This window comes from Anneissia japonica, unplaced genomic scaffold (assembly GCF_011630105.1).
Source record: "Anneissia japonica isolate Jap-2015-1 unplaced genomic scaffold, ASM1163010v1 scaffold1891_len642697_cov171, whole genome shotgun sequence".
NCBI classification, from domain to species: domain Eukaryota; kingdom Metazoa; phylum Echinodermata; class Crinoidea; order Comatulida; family Comatulidae; genus Anneissia; species Anneissia japonica.
In genome coordinates this window covers 565,592-589,708 of record NW_022700553.1, presented here as the reverse complement: position 1 = coordinate 589,708, position 24,117 = coordinate 565,592, and the positions used below count along the sequence as shown (strand labels likewise).

Here is a 24,117-nt window from a genome sequence, read left to right as displayed (position 1 = left end):
GACTATTGGTTGATATTTGGTGAGAAGGATGTTAAAGACACAAAATACGAAACCATGGAGGTATTATCATAATGGCTTCTTGAACTACTCTCAATAATATAAGAACACAAGATTAAAATCTATAAATCATGATATTTTCTTCCTTTAAACCAGCCAATCACGGCTTCATATACACATTCATTTTATAAGCTTAATATTCAAAATATGAAATGCCATATAGCTTTAGATTCATGGCAATCACACAGCTCCTCAGCCATCATTAAACATTTGATGAGGGAGAATAGAGAACGATTCTGATTAGTCAATTTGAGTCACATGGTTTGAGCCAACAAGTATTTTACCGGTAAAAATATCAGAAGCAACCTGAAATCTTTAATATCACCACTTACATCTTGTTATATCACAATAGGTTTGGTTATTTATTTTGCCTATCCATAACTTGACTAAATTGGACAAGAACATAATTGATGTTCAAAATCGGTGGAAATTACAAGCTGCCAATAGCACAAACTGCTTTCTTTAATTATTCTACAAGTTGGATCTTTAGAAAATTCAAATATATCAAAGACATTAATTTTAGTGATAAATACAAAATGTTCAGCGAGGCACAAGAGGGCGATTTTTTTTTTCTAGTGGAAGATTGGTTTGCACTCAAAACATCACTTGTTGAAGACAATACCACATCATCAAAATAACACAGGGCGCTCTACAGTATGTACATTTACACTTATATTAAAACTAACTATGTTATAATGCACCACAATGTACAATAGACATGATTATTTATGTGCCATATATTTCTCTTAAGGCTTAACAGTCCTTGAGTTTGCCTTAAAACATCAAAATATTGTTTGTCAACATATCACAAAATGATTAAAATTGTTATTGGGTAGCTTGTTTATAACAAGAGTTTTTAGACTCAATCTTTGATGAAAATAATCCAAATCAAAAAGTTAAAATACCTACTACAGTAAATAAAAACATACTTCATCTACACAATTTAAAACAACAAAGGGTCTCCTCTATACGAAGAACATTGTGTGTAGAAGGGATCAATTTTATGGTGGAATCTCTCACAAAATGTTGAAATTAGGCAAATATCAGTCCTGATATACTTGTACTGTAATTGTACATTATGCATACAGTATCATCATTGAGCTTCTCAAGTATTTGTTACAAGGCACCCAGCTTTATGGAAACCTCATAGCATAGAGCAAAAGCTCACATCAAATTATCAGCATAGATATACAATCCATATATTAAAATCCCATTTGATTATAGTCCCTGTGTGTGTACCTATTAATACTGATTTAAATAATACTCTCACAGAGCTATAGATGCTTCAAGCATTATACTCTACTGTACAATCTATAGAAAGCAAATTGCAGTCTGGATAAGTATTTATTCCAGGATAAGTAATCATCTATTTCTGAAAAGTGTATTTAATCCAGAAATAGGTAATCATGTACTTCTGGAGTAAGTACTTAGTTCAGGAATAAGTGAGAATCAATTTCCAGAATAATTAGTGCATGAATAAGTACTTAGTGTTAGAATAAGTACCTATTCTTTGAATATGTATCTATTCCAGGAAAATGTAGCTGCTTTGTACACCTGGAACATTATTTTTTCATGCCTGGAATAAGTATTTATTCTGGACGTTAATACATGTAGGTCTTACTTAAAATTAGAATACTCTAACATGAACTGTAATTGATCTAGCACTGGCTGGTTCAGAACTGACCCATCCCAATTTAAAACCTCAAATTATGTCCCATTTTTTCAGTTGTGAGACAATCTTTGTCTAAAAGCAGGGACAAATACCTGGTTTTTCATACAATTAAGAAATAAATCTTGAAGCACAAATATTTTTCATCAGTTTCTAAATAAGGTAGTGGTTATTCTTACACCAGTCTTACACAAATTCTTAATCCTGACTGGATGTTATTGTTCTAATCATACAATAACATCAAACCAGAATTAGGAATTGGTTTAAGACTGGTGTAACAATAGCCACTGCCTTTAATAATTCCCATATGACAAACCCTACAGTATACAGCCACAATGCCTGTAAATATCTACCTTAATTTCCAAACTTTAAACCACAATATCTCTATTTACAGTTAACCTTTACACATTAAAATAAAAAAGAGAAGAGATATGTTACTAAATTTTTCACGCAACCTTATCTATTTATATGCATCTAATTGTCCACGTTGGCGAGTGACGTTTGAAAAATGTCATCTTCAACGTCACTTATTCACATAGGGCACAAAGCAAGATTTTAAATGTATTCTTGGATGTATTTTCAAGGCTAAATCAACAAAAGATATAACATTGGTATTTTTTCATACACATTACACAATTTTACCATAATCATTATTACCTTTTAAATTTTAAAAATTCTCATTTACGGATATTTTTTTTTCTCTGAAAATTTCCTGATTCTGGCATTTATAATTGAGTATTGGAAGTAGACTTTGAAGTTTCTTTCCTCTCACAGGGAGCAGCAGCATTGTACAAGTCTATCAAAATGTGGATAACAACGTCCTCCCACATTGACAATGGTTAATTTCAGTTATTTGATTCAGCTTATGTCCTTGGGGTGAGGGGCAGGGGCAGGATTCAGGGCTTATTGCATATCTAGGTGCACTGTATCCTCAGCTGTTGCACTACTATACATCTATGCTGGTAGTGCAAAAAAATCCCTGCAGGTACTACAATGGTTCCCCCACAAGAGTTGAAATTTACCTTGTAGGTACTTCAGTAAATCTCTACAGGGGTTACAATTCACCCCTGTAAGTGCTTCAATATATCCCTACAGGGGTTACAATTCACCCCTGAAGGTACTGCAATACTTCCCTACAGGAGTAACAATTTATCCCTGCAAGTACTACAATACATTCCCACATGGGTTGCAAAACACACCTGCAGGTACTGCAATACATCCCTACAAGAGTTGCATTACACTATGTAATCATGCTCAAAATCATGGAACCCCACCGGCCCATTCCCATGCCATCTTTTGTTGAATGCCTTAATAGTACCATTAGTTATTAATTTATCTTATATTATTTTTTTAAACAATTTGAGTTTCTATCAAAAGTTTCAGGGCTCATGTTCAATGACTACGGAAGAGACGTGAAAATGAGATTGAGCAAAGTAACAGTGATAAGGTTGACGTGACATGGGATGAGCGCCCTCCTGGTGGTGGATATCTTGTAGGCCTGTATTTTGGATCACTGTCAATGGTGGTGCTTGTGAATACATGGTCAACGACATCTGTTGGTATGTCCCCTGATCCAGACCCACTACCACTGCCACTGCCTCCATAATCCTCATCTGTGCAGAAACAAAAATAGGCAAATTATTGAGGATGTGAATAGAAATTTTGGGTAGGAAAACCCCTAAAAAGAATAATAGATTTATCGATAAATATCCTCATCTCTAAAGAAACAAAAGGGAGGCAAGTGATTAGAGGATGATTATGGACAAACCTATAATATTTCAAAACAGGACATCCCTTGAAAATAAACACAAATATCCATAATCATCCTGATCTGTAAAATAGACAAATTATTAAGGATGTTTATGGATAATTCCATTATTTTTCAAGGGGTCTTCAGTCTTGAGATTATATAAATATTGAATTAATTGCAAAGACATAAAGAGTAGTGAATGATTAGCTAATAGGCAAAAGCTTCATCAAAGAAAGTAGCTGTAACAACAATGATAATGACATGGATAAAAACAACAATAATAATAACACAAATACTCTATTTAATCAGGTAACTATTCATGACTCACAATTAACAATTAATAATTTTTTTTCCAGTTGTAACTTATCCCGATAAGCCTGCAGCTGTGCTATACACTTTATAATAATGTTGGAAAATTAGAGAAGAGTTGTGTTAATGGCGAGTGTTTGTATACACTGCAGTTTCCCATGTACAGTATGCCTACCTGCCTACATACTGTAGCTCAGGTGTCTAGATAGTAGTGTCAAAGGCCTACAATTCTCAGAGAATTATTTTAGTTTAAAGTGATTTTTATTAGTTTGTATTTTCTTGAAAAAACAAAAGGCAAATAAATAGAAAATGAAGGAAAGAAAGTGTAATCAGTGTAATTAGTTCAAAGGTCATCATTATTGCCATCACCGTCGTCATCATCCTTAAGCTTCAATTCACTCTCACTTTAAAATGACATTTTTTTTTCAATATCATCTACTTATTTTGTAAAATTTATATCATATAATATTTGATTTTTAAAAATTATTTGTTATCACAAAACAAAACCAGTAAATGTCAATTATAAATCTACTAAAGTGTGTTGTTGATTTATAGAATTGCAAAACTGCTTAACAAATTACAATTCAGCAGACATCATTCTTTCAACAGATGAAACGATAACAAGACCGTCCTCCTATAATCCACATAACACACAACATTATTAGATATTGGATCAATTTCTTTCACTCACTGGTTAAAACATTGCAAATCATATGTATTCATAGTCAATATCCAGCATAATGTATATTATATTACACATTTTAAAGAGCTGCCACATTAAAAGTAACTTATAACTACATCAGCATGTAGCAAAGATTCATGTGATTAAAATAACAGACTATGGTTTCTGGTGGATAAAAATATTAAATTAAGTTATGTGATAACAACAACATGATGTAGGCAAGATGCGCTGGTTAAAATAAGACTATAGTTTAGTAAAACATTTAAGTATAACAACCTAGATTATTTCAAAACAAAAACAAATACTAATATTAATTAAGAAATGGCACACAAATAGATTATTTCTAAATACTTTTGAACTGATGATAAAATGATGATGATCATTGTAAAGTTGAACTTATTAAAAGTAAAATATTTCTAATTGCAATTATGATGACTGCAGATGAAATCAATGATTGTCTGATGAATGAAACATGGTGTGTTCAGAGGCCAGTTCCCCTATACTATGTGGCTGAAGTAATACATGCTTTGCACCACATGATTTTGTTGTTGGGAAAGACCTTAACCAGCTGAGCGAAGAAGTGGTAGTGAAGATGTAGCTCGGTGGTTAAGATGCACCACATGATTTTGTTGTTGGGAAAGACCTTAACCAGCTGAGCGAAGAAGTGGTAGTGAAGATGTAGCTCGGTGGTTAAGATTCTTGCCTTTCTCCACAGGGAGAACGCAGGCTCAACGGATAGTGTTTGATGAGATCTGTTAATACTGCCACTGACAATAAGTAAACGATGTTGCAGAGCTGAGTTGGGTTCGTCGACCAATGGTCAAATGACGCAGCGAGTTTCTGGCTTTAGTTTGTAAAGCATCACATTATATTATCTGACCTTCTAGTATACGTTATAAATATAGTAAAATGTTGATAGGTAACATATTGCATGTACCAAACTTACCATCTGTATCTATAAATATTGTATTTTTTCCGTTATAAGCGTTATTAAGTTGAGCTGTTACTGCTTTGAGCAGGGCCTGATATTCCATGGTGGCAGCCCTCTTGCTTGTGCTAACCATATCCACTTCAGGATTGCCAATTTGGTACTCAAGACCACTGTTTACTATTTCAGTGTTGTAACTGTTGATTTAAAAAAAAAATGTTTTCAATGTTCAATTATGCACAATGAAATAACAAATGCTTGTCCCACCCTTCCAGTAATGACTACCTAGGCCTCCTGTCAATGTACAAAAGTAAAACAAATGGTGGGGGGCAAGGGGGGAAAAACAATAAATTTCTGTTTGGATTTAGAAATTTTGATTTATTTCATTTAATAACATCTTTAGCCAGGATGACAATCATTTGTAAACATTTTTTTCACTGTGGTCCTGGAAAATGGTAAACTTGTTCTTTTCAATAACAACAACCTCTCATACTTAAACCGTCACAATGTTTTTACAGTGCACCACGAATCCAAGTTGTATTTTTATGAAAAGTATACAAGAAAGAAGTATAGTAGACAGGAGATTGTGTAACAGTAGGCTATTTTCTATAGGACAAATAAAAGATTAATTTTTGATAACACATACATTCCAATTTCAACACCTGTCCAGCAGTTCTCATTTGATGTCTCCGATGCATATCCATCATCGCTACACATCATATAAGGTAGATTTGTCCAGAAATCTCGTGAATTTGACAGCATCTTGTCGCTTTCCACAATATAAGTATTAAGTGTTGGAATGGATCCAGCAGATGTCTGTGGTCCGTTAGCTTGAGGGCGGTATTTACTCCAATCTCCTTGCCTCGATTTTTTCTTTTTCCCGTCAGCTGAACGCTTACTAATGTGCTGGCCACATTCTTCCAAAACCTGCAAGATAAATTTGTGCTTTCTGTTTAAATTTGGTTTTTTTTGTCATAATCAAATATTAATAAATTAATTTCTAAATGATAATTGAATGATTAAAATAATTACATCATGCTACATTTGTTAATGTATTAATAACAATTAAACAAAAATTATATTCATCGTCACCACCATAGGATATAATTAAAAAAGTTTGATCAAACAGTATTTAAATGGGACAGACAAAATTCTTAAACCCTGTCCAGACTATCATATTTTATTTGACAAAAAAAATGCAACATGCCTAAATATGGTCAAGATGACATCACATCATGACCATATATAGGCACATCAACAACAAAACTATCAAACACACTGGATAAACTAATGTAAAACTCATCCTTCTAGACTGAGGGGTTTCTCGTAATACCCATTACAGCCCAACATCTTCCACACATGTCTTGCAATACATACAATATTAAATATTTTATTTCTTTTGAAACGCTAGATGCATATATTCTGAAATATTAGATTGGAATGTCGATGATTCTCACATCTACTTAACCACATGATAAACAATCGCATTAATATATTATTATGTATAGATGAAAAAAAACAGCCATTCTGCATACCTATACCCAGTTCAACATTTATTAGTATTCCAGTCATGTTGCCGAAAATTGATGACTATCATTACACAGGACTGCTCTGCATCAAATTGGTATTTTTGTGAACTGATACGGTTCGCGGGGGCTAATATATTACATTCTACATGTCGGGTTAAGGCAGCCAACGCAATTGATCACATCATACTGGCCCTAAAGCACTGTCCAAATCATTACATTTTCATTGACAAAAAATCTCCTATATGCCCATAGTCATGTTGTGGCTATATATGGTCATGATGTGATGTCATCATGACCATATTTAGAAATGTTGCATGTTTTTGTCAGATAAAATTTGAAAGTCTGGACAGGTGCTTTATATTATTTTTAACATGCACGAATATAAAGATGTCACATAGTAGCACCAATCACAGTATGTGTAGCTTATTATGTTTATATTCTTAACAGGGATTGGATGATAAATACCGTATGGGCTCATAAACGTTATGATGCGAGCATGTGGGATGTTTACTTTAAAACAGAACTGTTTCAGAAGAAATCACAGAGATACTTTAGTTGGTAAAGCAGTAATCACATATTTTCATTTAAAAATGTATGTAAATATACAGTATATCAATATATTATATACTGTATGTAGTACATATATGAATTATGTACATCATGTACCTTTATAAAGACCTAAAAGGTTTGAAATATTGGTACAGTATTAGAAGAACTCAGCGATAATGTCAATCATACTACATTATATAAGGAAAGGCTAGTTTATTGCTATTACCTAATCATAATGTTAATTACATTCTACCTTCTCCAAAATTTGTATATATATCTGGATAAGAATCAATATTCTACAAATCTTGAGGCTGAGGTTAATTCGCAAACACAACCAAGTGATTTTATTTTATATAATTTTTAACCCATCACTGACTTTATGCCTACAGGATGTGAATCAGCTCAAGTTATATAAATTTACCTACAGACCTGGGAAAAAGAGTGTGCCTCTGACCAGAAACACTTTCTTTAGAAATGCCTCCAGCACCTGAACATTAAATAGCCTAACAATAAATGCTTAAAACAAAAACAAAAAACAAAAAAAAAAATAATTTGTTTCGCCTTCATGGAAATGTGCAGTGGCTTTGGCTACCGGTACCACACACTTTTATTTTAGATTAAATTCTTGTCCAACATCGAGTGACTCACTGCTAGCAGGATAGCAATTAACTATATAAGCCTACATATAGCATCTGTCATAAAATATGGAAAACCCTCAAGATTTCAATTAAAATATAGAATTGCTGATTTAAAGAGATCAATTACTGTATGTGATCAATTCCAACGAGATACAAATCAAAGCACATCAGATTTCAAACACTATATGACTCGCTGCTAACAGAATTAAAATCATGTTATTTAAAATACAGTATGTAAGTAAAAAAATATTGTTTAATTTCAAAATGTTGGTGTTTTTTAGGATACGAACCAAAGAACTCATGTCATGCACTACTAAACCACTTTAATAACTTCAAACCATTATATTACTAATGGAATGATTGATAAAAGTTCATGGGTAATTAATTCAAATATTTTAAATTATAAATTGGTAATTAATATCCAGTTTATTACAATAACATATAAAATTGCAGCAGTTATCATGGTACAGAAAAATAAATGGTAAAATGTACATTGTAACCATAAATAAGAGGTTTCATTTTTTTTAACGTGAACCAATTTCACTTTCAAGACATGGGTAAAGATGATTGCAAATGACACGATTCATAAATAGAATAACATAAAGAGTGTGCATTGGTCATTTGATTTGTGAATATAAAGCAGAAACTAAAAGTCGGAAACACAAGCGTGTATCCTTTAAGTAACGAGGAAATGTCATGGACACTATGAGAGTGGTTATCCTATTTATTATCTGGTTTGTCTAGTTCACTGGCATAGGTAATGGACTTGTGTGTTTAACAAAATGGATAATAACCCATCACTGTGGGAAAAACTTGTGTAGACTGATGCATTAAAGGAAAAAGTTTATGGATGATGTTGGAGGTGAAGGTGACGGTGCTGCTGCTGCTGATGCTGATGATGATGATGATGATGCTACTGATGCTGCTGTTGCTGATGATGATGATGCTGCTGATGATGATGATCGTATTTCAATGCTAATAATGACAAGGATGAACATGAGGATAATGAACTAGATATGATGATAATGAAGATGACAGATATGAAGATAATGAAGATGACAGTAATGATGATAATGACAGTGATGATGATGCTGATGATAATGAAGACAAGGATTAACATGATGATAATTAACTAGATGATATGATGATAATATAGATAATGAAGATGACAGTGATGAAAATAATGAAGATGACAGTGATGATGATGAGTGATGATGATAATGACAGTGATGATAATGAAGATGACAATGACAGTGATGATATTAATGATGATGAACATCACGATGATGAAGACGATGACAGAGATGATGAGGATAAAGATGACAGTCATGATAAAGATGTTCAACTAACGATAATATTAATGATGCTAAATTTGCATAATGCCATTTAAAAATTACAATTGTACGAACCAAAAACGAGGGTGCCTTTGAACTAATTCTTGAATTACCTACAAGTGGCTCGCTGTCACTCTCAAGGGGATAATATTCTAAAAACTGAGATCAGAGACTTCAATCTCCACTTTAGATACTTGGCCACTAAGTATATCATTTGCATCTTTCTTTCTAATGTCTTTTAAATTAAACATCATGCGTTACTATACTGTACTATATAAGAGGAAACCACTTAAAAGGCAGAACCAACAGTCAATAAATGTTTAATATAGAAGGGATTAAGGAAGGAGGGATTAAAGAAGAGAGATTAATGAGAAGGAAATAATGAGGAAGGAATTATGAATGAATTTAGAAGTAAAAAAAATATGTATTAATATTATGATAAAAAGGGCAACACAAAAATATGTACTATATTGGTTTATAAAAATGGTCACTTAAAAATGTGTGTTGTGAAAAAAATATTAGGCGATTATCGACTTCAATATTTTTCTTCATAAATTAAATACGAATTAATCAAATAATATACAATAAATTTATATAATATAATATAAATATATAGAGCATAACAATTTGAAATTTCGAATCTTGATTATTAAACTATTACTATTAATATTGTCATTGTATATGTTATTATTATATATTATTATATAAATATATGTATGTGTCATAATTGACTACACAATACATACATTGATAGATTAATGTATTTGATATCTAGTACATTTGAAATATATCGAGTAACAAAGCACCAGGTGAGTCATAACATGACATAAGTTAGAAACACCAGTGATACAATAATCATGCTGTTTGGTAAGTGTGGATTACGTGCCGATATTGATGTGCTAGAATGTGATCTGGTCAATAATCAGTGGGTCAGTAGCTTTGCCGGCAAATCTCTCGTGATATTTCACAAGTTGTCTCAAAGATGTTCTCAATGAGTTGCGCTTCAATTCAATCATTGTCCATAATCTGCATGTTTGCAAAGTAATGTGACAGAGACGTGGAAATTTCTACAAATAAAATTTATATGTTTCCTATAATACTGATAGTTCTTCTTTTCTTAGCTATACCACTCTGAAGATTTTGCACTTTAATTTACTCACAAGTTACACAAAATGAAACAAGTTTCTTTTCTTTGAAAAGAAAATCAGTTACTGTAGGCTGATATAACAATACTGCCTGATATGTTTGTTTCATACCATAATTACTGTATATTTAAATAATTTTATAAATGATTTGTACTTTTATAGTTTATGTAACTTTATTATGTTTACACACTGATTGATTTTTTAATGAGAATAAAAATAAATTAGAAATTAAAAAAAAAACATCAGGCTAACATGTGTAGCACCCTCTATCTGCTGGCTCGAAACCAATTATTTTCATTCATGATTTTTATGAAAATCATAATTATCATCCTACTCATCATCATCATCTTGTTTTCTCTGCTCTCCTCCATCCTTTCCATAATTTTTATCTACATCATATTTTGGAAGGGTTATCATTCTCCTCAAGTTGTCACAGATATTGGAAACATGAACATATTTTCCAACTACCAATATTGATTCTGCTGCACTTAATCCCTTCAGAATCATGCCATATCCATGATTAATCCATCAAAGTAAAGACCAATCAGTATCACGCTAATAGGCCTTTTTGGTTAAGAAATTAATATTTTCATATAAATTCAATTTAAAGTTAAATGCAAATAGAATGTTATCTTACTTAACATCCGTTAAATAGATAAATAAATGGAATAATCTAATAAAATAATGCAAATCTTTATTGAATAAGAATACCGATATAACTAGTATGTGGAGAAAATTTGAGTTTAACCTTCGGCATAGATCCATAGAAATCAGAAATAGTAATATCATCAAGAATAAAACATAAAGGTACGTGATTGATGTCTGTTATAAACCTTCAAAATTAATGAAAAAAAAAAACAGTTAATCAAATGGGAATATAGCTGTCATTATCAACAATGTTATAAAAATAATATTCTACATTATTTTACCAAGAATTACAATGGCTAGAAATTAGCTGAAATTTTCTCTAGCACCATATAAAGCACTGTCCTGACTATACAATTTTAATTGACAAAAACATGTGACATGCCTAAATATGGTCATCACATCATGACCATATACAGGCACATCATGACCATATACAGGCACATCATGACCATATACAGGCACATCATGACCATATACAGGCATATCATGACCATATACAGGCACATCATGACCATATACAGGCACATCATGACTGACCAAACCTGATGGTGCACCGGTATATAGAAATATTAAAAATAGCATCTCTAGAAAAATCCTATAAAACACTAAACCTGCATACTCTATTGTTAAATTAATAGCTACCAAAAACAAGCATAGAAAATGAATCAAATTTGCTACACAAAGTTCTGCGGAAACATACTGTCCCCCACTAGTCTATTAAGATAATACAGACACATCATAACCATATACAGGCACATCATAACCATATACAGGCACATCATGACCATATACAGGCACATCATGACTATATACAGGCACATCATGACCATATACAGGCACATCATGACTATATCTTGACAAGATATACAATTGGTCAGTTGTCAATAAATTACCTCTAGATGTATCTAAATGTGCTACTATGCATATAAGTAAAAGTAAGAACCCAATTAAATGGGATTATAAAATAGATAATATTTACTTAGAAAAAGTAAATGAATTTAAATTACTTGGTGTTTTTATAAATAATAAACTTTTATGCTATACACAAGTAAATTATATTTGTTCTAAATCATCATAATTACTAGGTTTTATTAATAAATTTAGTAAAAATATGTCATGGGCTGTAATGTTAAATCTATATAAAGCATTGATTCTTCCAATTGTTACTTATTTTTGTGCAATGTGCGCACCAGGTGACAAAACTAATATTAATAGAATTGAAAGCATCCAACATAGAGCCACCAGAATAATTATGTTTAAAAAAGATGGTGACTGGGACACACATTATGAAGGTAGGCTGAAAACGCTTAACAAATTAAGCATAGAAGATATTTTTAAATATCACCGGCTTGTTCTTGGTTTCAAAGTTCTTCATAATGTGTGTCCCCCAACATTAAGAGTTTGTTCATAAGAGTGAGTGTTGTGAGGGTAGGCTTATTCACTGGAAAGCCAAAAGCAATATTTTTCTTAATTCTGCTTTCGTGTCCTTTCCCAGGCTCTGGGAAGAACTACCTCCTCTACTTCAAAACTCTGTTAATGTTTTCTGTTTTAAGAATAATTTAATTAAGCATTTTATTTCCTTTTATGTTTCTGATTAGTTCTGATTGTTTTTGTGTATTTCATTTTATATGAAGGATAGGGAGCAAATGTTGTTCGGGCTTTCGCCCATTCCCTATCCGGGCAATGCATGATGTTTTTCTCCTATATGTTGATAATCTGGATAGAGCTTCTGGTTTTTACAAAATAGACAATAGAACAATTTCTGTAATGATTTACTTGACTATGTAAAATTTTTTTTATAGTTTAATTTACCTTATGGACAAATAAGGACATTAAAACAATGTCTGCAAATGAACGATGCACTGAGAGCAAAATAACACCAGAGTCTGATATCGATGAATAACAATTATTAATATCTCCAAATGCCATTGTTCTTGTGGTCATTTCTGTAATGTCCTCATTTCGTGAATGCTAACACAGTTTTTGTTTCATTATAAATTGTTCCTCTGAGAATTAGAATCTCTCTAATCACTACCAACAGATACTGCGACGGTAAGTAATTGTTAGATTATATGCTTGTTATTTTTTTATATCAAACAGTAAGTCACACTTGGTAATTGATGATGGAACTAATACTGTATCCTCGCAACATAAGAACCCATGAGCCTCAATGGGAAATTGTTACCGTAGTCTACCAACAAAATATGACAAATGTCATTTATGTGAACCATGATAGAGAAAAGGCAGATTGAGGAAGAGGAAGGGTTATCACATTTCTGCCCCTGTCCACATCAACCTCCCTTCACATTTTGTGTGTTTTAAAAGACCTTGCTTCACTACTGAAGATAAATACAAAGTGACTTCAGAAAAATTTGTTATCAATAATAATATATTTATATAAATGTGTTAGGCTAGATGCCAATACGAATGTCAAGACCTTGAATTAAAGAATGAGACCACTATAATCACTGCTTTTAAAAAGAAGTACAGTACATCAAAATCATATCTGTGGACTCATTGGCAGTTGCTCATCTCCCTTTCCTTGACATTTGGATTAATTTGATATGCAATGCTGCGGGGGTTAGCCACTCACTACTTTCGGCGATCTCAATTACTGGTATTGGGTTCCTCTGTATTAGTATCTGTTTTGAATATTCTTTTAAATTTCCTTGCTAATTCTAGGATTCAATGTGACAATAATATTTTTGTTCTTTTCCACCCTTGTTATTATGACATTTTAAGGAACACTAAGTGTTCATGAGACACTGTTACTATCAAGCTAATTATTATTATTGTGCTGTCTTCTCCCATTTGTTCAATTCAACCTTTGTTTCCCTTGTAACCTACACCGTGCCTTTGGCGATTCCCATAAAAATGTAATAAAAATACTTATTAGTATTATTAATAATAATAATAATAATACTGTAATGGCATTAGTCTTTTTCCACCTTTATTTAGAAAACTAATTCAAAAAGGATCTATGTCGCAGGTGCGACACTTAGTAACCATGGTAACGCATTCCACAAACTTATTCTTCTAAAAATATCTGCAATGTGAAATGATCTGCAACTAAAGGATTCAATTCAAAGCAGGTGGCATTCCTATGTTCACTGATTTTTTGAGTTGTATAATTTTATGAATCACTGTTTTTTGAGTGGTATAATCCGGGTCCAATCCTGATCACTGGTTGATAATTTAAACATCTCAGTGAACTATAAAGATGGAGTCAAGTATAAAATAGAATAACAACATGAGTTGATAATGGAACCGTCAGAGTAGACTATAAAACTTGCCACTGATTGGTTTAGAATAAACTATAAGACTATAGAACTAGCCATTACTTGGTTCATAGAATAAACTTTAAAACTATAAAACTATAGAGCTAGCCAATGATTAGTTCACAGAATAAACTATAATACTATAAGACTATAGAACTAGCCATTACTTGGTTCATAGAATAAACTTTAAAACTATAAAACTATAGAGCTAGCCAATGATTAGTTCACAGAATAAACTATAATACTATAAGACTATAGAACTAGCCATTGAATGGTCCACAGGATAAACTAAAACTAAAAAACTATAAAACTAGACATTAATTGGTTCATAAAATAAACTATGAAACTATAAGATTATAACTAGCTATTGATTAGTTCATATAATAAACTACAAAACTATAGAACTAATATTACATTAGCATTCATGATGTCTCAGTGAATGGTAAAGTTGGACACATTAGAGTAAAATATGGAACAGCATCAGCTTAAGAATGGAACCATTAGAGTAGACTAGATCTAGTCAATATTAGTATGTTCATAGAATAAACTACAAGACCTAATATAAGAATAGCATTCATTATGCCTCAGTGAATGATAAATGGATATCTAATCATAGAAAAAAAAATGAAACTCTAAGACTCCAGACCTAGTGTTAGAACAGTGTCTCAGTGAATGATAAATGAACATCAGAGTACAATATAGAACATCATTTGTCTCTCAGTCTATTAGACAGAAACCACAATACAGTATACAACCCAATTTCACAGTAATATTCTAAAATACAAATTAACATGGGAAATGATCACCCTATAATAATACAATTATTTATCCATCATTCCTCATAAATGTGTGAAAAAGAAGTTCTTGCAATGTAACATTAGCAATATGTAATAACGAAAATAATCAATATACACCAAGTTTGTGTATAATCTGAAAATCCTAGAAAGGCATTTCTCATTTCAACTTGTAATGTGAAATGCTCAAATAAGTTTCTGAAGGCAAATAAAAAAATGGAATGAAATATTACTGTTAACATTTACTTAAATCAATCTTTAGATTTGAAAGTTTATGATTTTAATGCAATATTCATATTGTTGAAAGCTAAATTATTTATATAATATGCATTTAAATTTAACTGGCATGTCTTCAATTAGTAATTGAAGCACTGATGTAATCTATTTTATATTGCATCATTGGTTGACAAAGTCATTGGTTGACAAAGTCGTTGCATGGTACAACACATTACATTATGTTCCCTCTGCTCATTCAAAGTTTGATTCTGCGTAACACGACTGCCCTGAGGGAGCAATGGACATATGAATCACCCGCGGGGCTTTTACTTCACATCTACAACGATTTATGCGCGCCTGCATGCATGGCGGTAATTATCCCTGATATTAATTCCTTTATTGATTTTATGAATCACTGAGTAGCGTGTACCGCAATGGCTTGGAATCGAAGAAGTTAATGTGAGCAATTGCGATTGATAGGCTTATTGCAAGTCCTGATGGCTGTTGTGGTTACGTTTCTAGTGAGACTTGATGGCGGCAACATTTGTGGGTTCCGAAGGCCAGTGGTAACCAATGGCTAGATATTATTAGCTAAATATCTAGGATTGTAGCAATGGTGGCTAAACAACAGCAGATATAAAACCTGTTTTCTTATAAAATATCAGCAAAAAAAAAAAATAATCATAACAATTATTGATAACAATAGCCATTACTATTTGCAACAATAACATAAGAAAATTATGTATTCTGTGCATAGAGATGTATTAAAACAGAGGATACAGATAATAAATATTATACAGTGTTTTTATACTTCTGATTATTTAGCAAATTGGATACAGTGCACCGACATCAATATTTCAACCAACAGCAAAAAATTCCCTCAACTAACATCAGGCTTGAAATATAACAGCACTGGAAAAAAACTTTTTAAAAGGGTAAAACATGCTAGCGGGATACTGTAGACTACATGTCTTGATTTTCTTTCAAGAACAATAATCCCATAAAAAAAATCCATTATAATGTTGGCATTTTGTAATCAGTACACCACGCTTTTCAAAAAACACTGATTGTGGGGATGTTCTCATGGGGAAATAGGGATTCATTCTAGTATGAAATGTAATTGGGTTTGCGCCAATTCTAAGCACAAAGCTGGTTATGAACTTATTGATAAATAATGTCACCAGCGTTTGGTTAAGTACGGTATGCTCCCACCTGTATCTACTTAGTCATATGCAGTAGTAAGTAAGCCAGACATCTGAACTGTTATTAATAGGACAGAATATGCTAATTGACAAATGGATTAAGAAACTATTACAGGAAGAGAGTAGGCCTACTCAAAAACAGATTTTTTTTAAATTATAGAGGGCGGTTTCAAACACATGACTATATTTATTGTATCAAACTGTAGAGGTATAAACAATACCTCGCTGAAAAAATAAACTCAGCACTTAGACTTTATAAGTTCTTTATTAATAATAAAAGCAAAGTGTTTTCAACTAGATTCTGTAGATGACACTTTTCAATGTACAAGATATTATTCTGCTTGTGTCTTGGCCAAAACTTAGGTATACTAAATATTTTAAATCATACTTTCTATCAATTGAGGTCTAAAATAGCTCAATTTTGGGTCATCATAAATCATAAAATCTCTTCCTATTACCCCAATATATTTTATTCGGTACTCTAACCAAGGTTCTGGGCAGCCTCTTTCGAACTTGTTGGAACCCTGTTGGAAAATATCTGGAGCCACCACAGGATGAGCATACTAATAATAATATAAGCATAATAGAGGACATTTTTCAAATCATTGTTACTCACAATGTTTTAAAAAATTATGTATTTAAGAGAATAGATATTCTTTGTTAAATAAAATATTGAAGATACTTTGCAATCACCAATATTATTCAACATAATAGTGTGTAATTAACCATAAATGAGATAATCACCATAACCTAGCGAAAATCCTCATTTTTAAAGATGATGTCATTGACAGCTATTTATCTACCCTTGTGACTAACTGCCCAATGATTTCATGGTCTCCAGTAAATGTTCAGATGCATAAAATGTTTGGATTTGGTGTGAGGTATTTAAACTCAATCCCAAGGTACAATCTCATCATCAGCTTTAAGTGTCATCAACAATCATTCTGTCAAATGACATCAAGCTTAGGTCATCATCATCTGGAACAGACCATTTAGGTTTTGGGGGATAATCTTAATTTTGGATTTAGTTAGATCAGGATGTTATTATTGTGAGGTTAGACGCAACTCCAAATGCATTATTTCATAGAGATTATTAATTGTAGTTAGATCTATTCCCTTGAGATTAACTAAATAAATAAAAAACCATTAAAAAATAAAAATACAACTGACTTTATTGCACTATATGTGACCATGTGCTGGAAAAGGATGCACTCGAGTTCAACATGAATTTTGAACTCCAGGGAGAACCATATTAAATATTGTAGAAAGAGGCCAAAGGTCATTAAAAGTTGAAGCGAATTACTGAATAAAAAATATTTATAATGCACTGATGATGATTAAATATGTATGATTACAAAATGCAATATTGAAGCGAATACTATTAAACTGTATGAAGAGTATGCATTAATCAATGGATGGCTTTGCGGATAGCAAATTGGTAAATTTTTAACATAGGTTTGGACACAGAAAATATTAATAATGATGCATATTTAATGATGCCAAATATTTAATGAATGGATGCATACAGTAATGAGCAAGCCCATAAAATTCATGAAATGAACAGGCTTGCAAAGAATATATGAATGTAAAAAGGGGATACGCTTAGTTTATACAAGGATTAATATTAATAAATATATTAAGGATAAAATAAGTACAGTTCTCACTCATTAAAGACCCCTCCAATTAAATACCACTTTTCTGTGGTCCTAAAATTACAATGTCTTTTATTTTAGTTATTCTAAATTTAAACCAAAGTTGCAAGATCATGGAAACTTAATCCTAGTCCCAAAAGTGGTCTTTCATTAAAGGGAGACCTGTTATAAAATAATAACTGAATAAATTAACTATATTAAGAATGATGATAATCTATTCACTTTGTAGTTTATTATATATTATTATCCATGTTATATATAATTTAAACTACGGATGAAATTAATACAAGATGCCTGAAATATACTAAGCTGATTTTTTTTAAATAGACACAATTGAAATTATATTAAATTAAATATTAATACATAAAACGGTAAAATCATTAAGTGGAAATATGATAGATAATGCCTTCTACAGTAATAGTGTAGCTTCCTGCATCTATATTAGCCCTACACAGCATTAGCACACCTTGCAAACAAATCTTAAGACAAGCAGCAGTGGGAAATTCCAATACTTAAACGAAGTATTAGATTCACTGCAGAAACATTACCATACAAATGTAAGCAAGTACTGAAGATATAGTGTGGAATGACGAAGCATTACAAAAATAACAGGAATAGACAATAGGGATAGATTTGCTGAGACAACCTGCTTGAACTTCAGATTTAAACAACAAACAAGTGTAAATGAAAGTAGGTTATGCATAAGAAAAACAAAGATCCAAAAAACAAGCAAATGTTGCAACAACTAAAACATGCTGATGTTTCAAAATAACAAACTCATGTTATACACATTGTCTATAATATGCTCAAAATATTTGAAATGCTGAGTTTGTTAAGTAGGCTGAATTATTAGTAAGCAATTAAAGTTAAAAATGAAAAAAAAACAAAAACATTTTCCTCATAAATTGACAGATGTATGACATATCAGTTCCTATATTCTTGCATTAACCTTTGTAAATTGGCTGGTATTCAAAATGTCTTTAAATCAATGGAAATTTATTAAGTTCAAATGATGTGTTCTATTGGTAGTAAATAGCCTATTTGATCCTTTTTAATTAGCTATTCAATGTATTAATAACATTTTTGAGGTTCTTTAGGATTTTGTAATTTTTACAGACAGTCTAAATATAGAACTTCTAAAAGAGGCCAAACTGAAGTGTCCTACTCAGGGAAGTTGTATTGGGAAGTTACAAACTTGACAAGACAATAGCATCTCATTTGGAAAGCAAGGTATATGCGGGTGGTAAGGAATATTGATTTATGTCCGACTAACCTAAGTAGGTGGCAAAGCCAACAATGGCTAGAAATCTCTTTCCTATTTTATCTTTCAACATGTTCTAATGGATGTGATAAAATTAATAATAGTTAAAAAAAACCATAGAAACAAAGAAGCTGCCTGCAAAAAATAGAATCTTCCAATAGATAAATATAGTAGATCTGTTGTGGTAACTCATGATCTATTTTATGTATGTGCTCAAAATAAAAACTACTGTAAACAAGAACTCATTTGCTAGTAATCCTTTAATTAGAAAAACATCATTAAATCAGCAAACACTAGTCACTAAGCGCAAGGTCCAGTGGTTTAGTGGTTAAGACACGAGGCTAGATATCACTTGCGAGTATTTGGGAACATACTGAGTATTCAGTATGATAACATGTCAGGTATGGCAAAACATTACTCCTATAGAACAAAGTGTTTTCATCTGTTTCTTGTAGGAGAGTTTCTTTGCAGATTTTAATATGAATTACATGATTGAATAATTAATACCCTTATGAGTAGCTTAAGTAGCATTTACAAATCATGTATCATGGCTTAAATTTGGTCCGACTTTAAAGTCGGCTCAGGTCCGGCAATGTGAGACCCGGGCCGACTCATCTTCGTATCTGAATGTAAACCGAACCTGGGTCGCCAAGGTCGCCTTAATAGCTGTCAATTTTGACATCTTATACCATTCATTTCACGCAAAAATCTGACACAAAGAAGGAAGTGTGAACGTCCGCTGTGTGACCAAGCTGAAGGGAATGGTCACTAAGGTCTGAGTCTGTCGTAGCTAAGGTAGCTCTAGGCTGAAATAATAAGTGATTGTGCTTTTAGACAAGTACATTCAGATTAACAACAGAAAAGTGTTGGTCAGTATATAAACATTTTGATAGTGAATGGTGGCTCTGAACTTCACAAGTGGATTTCAGTTTACCAATCTCTTTATAAACAAACGTCATCTGGATTATCATCAGTCTTCCACACACTTAAGTCTCTCACAAACTGAAGTTGAATTTGCATTAGACAGTTAATGCTCGCATTAATGTGGTGGTACGACCATAAGCCTACCTTTCACTGTAAAATGATGTCCCTTACTCATGACGATTGGGCTAATGCCTTGAAATGTAAAATGTCAGTCATGAACAATAACAATGAAAAAATGGATATTTGCGCACGCTTGGTTTTCACTGCAGAACATACACGAATAATATTAGTAGAGTAGTTTCAGGACAGAAAAATATAAACTATAATTTAAGTAATTTTTTACATCAATGTCCGCTTGTTCTTGCATGTATTATGCAACAACCTACTTCAAGTTGTATATCCTCAGAGGATATATTCATAATTAAATGAAATAATGACAATAATCATAATAAAGACTGAGTTTATAACAATATTGTTAAATAACAATAATAAGTGATAATATAAAAGTTATAACAACAATAGCCATTTAATAATAATACTAGATGTATCAGTATGTATTTGTCTTGCATTGACAAGTTTCCTGTTGTTAAATTAAAAAAAGATTTATATACCATCTTAAAGGGGTGGGGCAGGGCACGCATAAAATGGCTTAAAGTAATATTTGATTTAACAATGAAATGCTTTGCACTGCTTTTATGCTCAGTTTTAATATTATTTTTACAGGCAATTGGCGTCTATCTGTAACATTAAGGTGATTTCACAAACATTTTTAAGGGCCCCAACAAAACTGCCAAATTATTAGTGTACACAGAAACAGTGTAATTTTAATGGCAAGCATGCAATCCAGTAGCCTATTTTCATATTTTTCCTAGATTACAACCAAGGAATTGTCCAAACCTTATGTTTTTTTTAAATCAATAACACGCACACAGCAGCACAGATACAGTACTATACAGTACTTCAGTCGATGCAATGACACTTTATAAATTTCCATTTAAATCATTTTAAAAGAACTGAGGAATATATAATGGCTAAAAGCTAGATTTTCAGTTATTGAAAATTATGTACCTATATTATTCAAAATCATGAATTGAAAAATCTGTGATTAATTTTGTATTGATTATCTTCAAATTACCTTTGGTTACCATGTCAACCAGTTTTTAAAATGTATAATTTCGTGAACCATTTTCTAGATGGTTTTTTTTTAATAGCAAAACATTCAATTCGTAAGGTGTATGTATATTTCATGATGTGTAAAAAAATCATTGAAATGGATTGCGGAGACGTACTGTATGGTAATTGATAAAAAAACTGCTTAGGGTGATATGATGTTTAACTGAAAGAACAAGGTGAACAGATGGCAACACATTAACCCATTCAGGCCCCCATTTTCAAATTTCATTTTTGAAATTTTTTTTAGTAACATAAAAATAATTAAATATAATTTTTTCTGTTAGAGTAATACAAATTTCTTTGATAAGAATTGAAATTTTTCCTAAATAAGTGGTTATATAGTGTTGAGAAATTTTTTAAATAGGAACATTTTTTTATTATTTTAATAAATTTTTTTAGGCCCTCCCCCTAGGGCCAAATTAATTTTTATCAATAATTTTGAAAAAAGATTAGAGATACTAATTCAACAGTCAGAATAAATAAATGCATCTTCAAATCAGCACAAATTATTCCTTTACAAAATAAAACTAAATTTGTAATTTTTGATCAGAAACTTCGGAAGGTAAAAAATAATATAAAATTTCACCTCAAGGGGGGCCTTATCCAATTCCCCAAGGTCTACGAGCCGGTTCAGTCACCTTCACCGCACTACGCACTGTCGCCTGGAAAGGCCTAACTTACCCGCGACTAATATCCATAAATCAATTATCTGCCTAGCGCCCGTTCAAAGAAGTGGGAAAACACACCTATAATCTTTCAAAAATCGGGTTGGTGTCAAAAAAAAAATTAAATAAAATATGAAAAATTACGATAATATAGGAGATCAAGGTGTCATTTTCGAGCTTTTGCCATGATGGATCTTAACGTCATGATTGCGCATGTCACAGGGAAACCAAAAAGTTCAACGGTCATGTCAGGGTTCGTTTTCATTTTTGTAAACAACCAAGATGGCGCTGGCAAAATTGATAGCCACGTTTTTTTTCAGCCACAAAAAAAATTTATTTTACGTGGAAATATGAGAATATAATAACCAAAACTGGTACAGTATGTATATTGAATATATATTTATTGTAGGAAAGTGTCAGAATTATTACTTTTTGAAAAAAAGTGTATTTTTAGACAATTTTATTCATCAGTGTTGATTGCGGCGACTTCCCGTTCAAGGGTATCATATTACAAAATAACGATCATATTTCATATTTTTCATTACTCTAATTATTCAAATTAATTAAAAACGCACGAAGAAACATTTTTTTAAAACAATTTTTTATATTTTCTCAAATATTTAATGAAAATACATGCACACATTACTGCACATACGGTTTTTTTAAAATTATTGTTAATTAATTAATTAATTGATGACGATAATTAGCGAGCGCTTAAAGCACTTATGGGACTAAATGGGTAAAGTTAGAATAAGACGTTAAACAATTAAAATAATAACATTCTAAACTACAATGCATTAACTATCATAAAACATTAATCATAATTAACTTTTATTTTATCAAATATTCTGATGTTAATTCAGTTATTAAATGTTTAATGTTGCACATATTATGACTTCCTCTAATGATTTGTAATGAGGTCATTCTCTATAAAAAATAATTTTTAATAAATAATATTTACACATTCACTGCCAGGGACTACTGTAGGGTTCACGTCTGACAGGATTCAGCCAGGGCGCCAAGGATGCAAGTTCACGTCAACACTTGACCATCATTGTATTGTACTCGCTGGCAGTGGTCGCCAGAACACAAAACTCTGGCCATGGAAGTTTAGGGAAAGGACCAAGAATACTGATCTAAAAATAACTACCGTATGTTTGTTCGTGTTCCATTACAGTTGACAGAAATGATTTTCATTATGGTGGCGCTCTTTATATCTTGGCGTAAAGGATGGGGCTAGGGTAAAAAGGCTTGGCAGTCAACGTTTTAAAATTAAAACAAAAAAATCTATAGACAGTTCATAACCTCTTAATTTTTTCACAAGTTGTCAGAAAACTTCATGTAATTTCCCATTATAGCGAAGTTCACAATGTTTTAATTTACAGATATATTTTCTAGGAAAACCAATTGGAATTTTTAAATGAGATTTAAGTGATAACAATGAGCTAGACATTCTTAGGTTAGTCAACTCGGAATCTTTAGCTCACTGCAGTTCCCTTGTTTCCAGGAATAACTAACTGCTGAGGCCCCATATAGTGCTATCCAATATCATAATCAAATTCAAATGCAATTCATATTTTGCACAGAATGTCCTGCCGTTCAGAATAACACAATGGTCAATGGTAATAACATATATTTTTTTTGGTTTGGAAATTGATTCTTCTCACGGTGAATTCTCTTTCTGCATTGTAAATTGACCAAAATGGATGCTTTG

The 24,117-nt window shown here is 31.8% G+C and overlaps 1 protein-coding gene and 1 long non-coding RNA gene across 2 annotated transcripts in view; both read right to left on the bottom strand.

Annotated features, from left to right (window-relative positions):
* Positions 1-610: 610 nt before the first annotated feature.
* The window catches only part of LOC117103358 (glypican-6-like), a 74,598-nt gene continuing 51,091 nt past the window's right edge, over positions 611-24,117 (bottom strand). The window contains exons 6-8 of the mRNA XM_033243899.1: positions 6,042-6,322; positions 5,414-5,592; positions 611-3,339 (exon numbers count right to left, since the gene is read on the bottom strand). Coding sequence (XP_033099790.1) covers positions 3,119-3,339; positions 5,414-5,592; positions 6,042-6,322 — 681 coding nt within the window. The 3' untranslated portion in view covers positions 611-3,118. The remainder of the gene's footprint in view (positions 3,340-5,413; positions 5,593-6,041; positions 6,323-24,117) is intronic.
* Positions 4,131-5,394, bottom strand: LOC117103360. Its single transcript, XR_004444575.1, has 2 exons — positions 5,111-5,394; positions 4,131-5,026 (listed from the first exon to the last, which is right to left on the bottom strand). It is a non-coding gene; the product is annotated as an uncharacterized LOC117103360 (long non-coding RNA).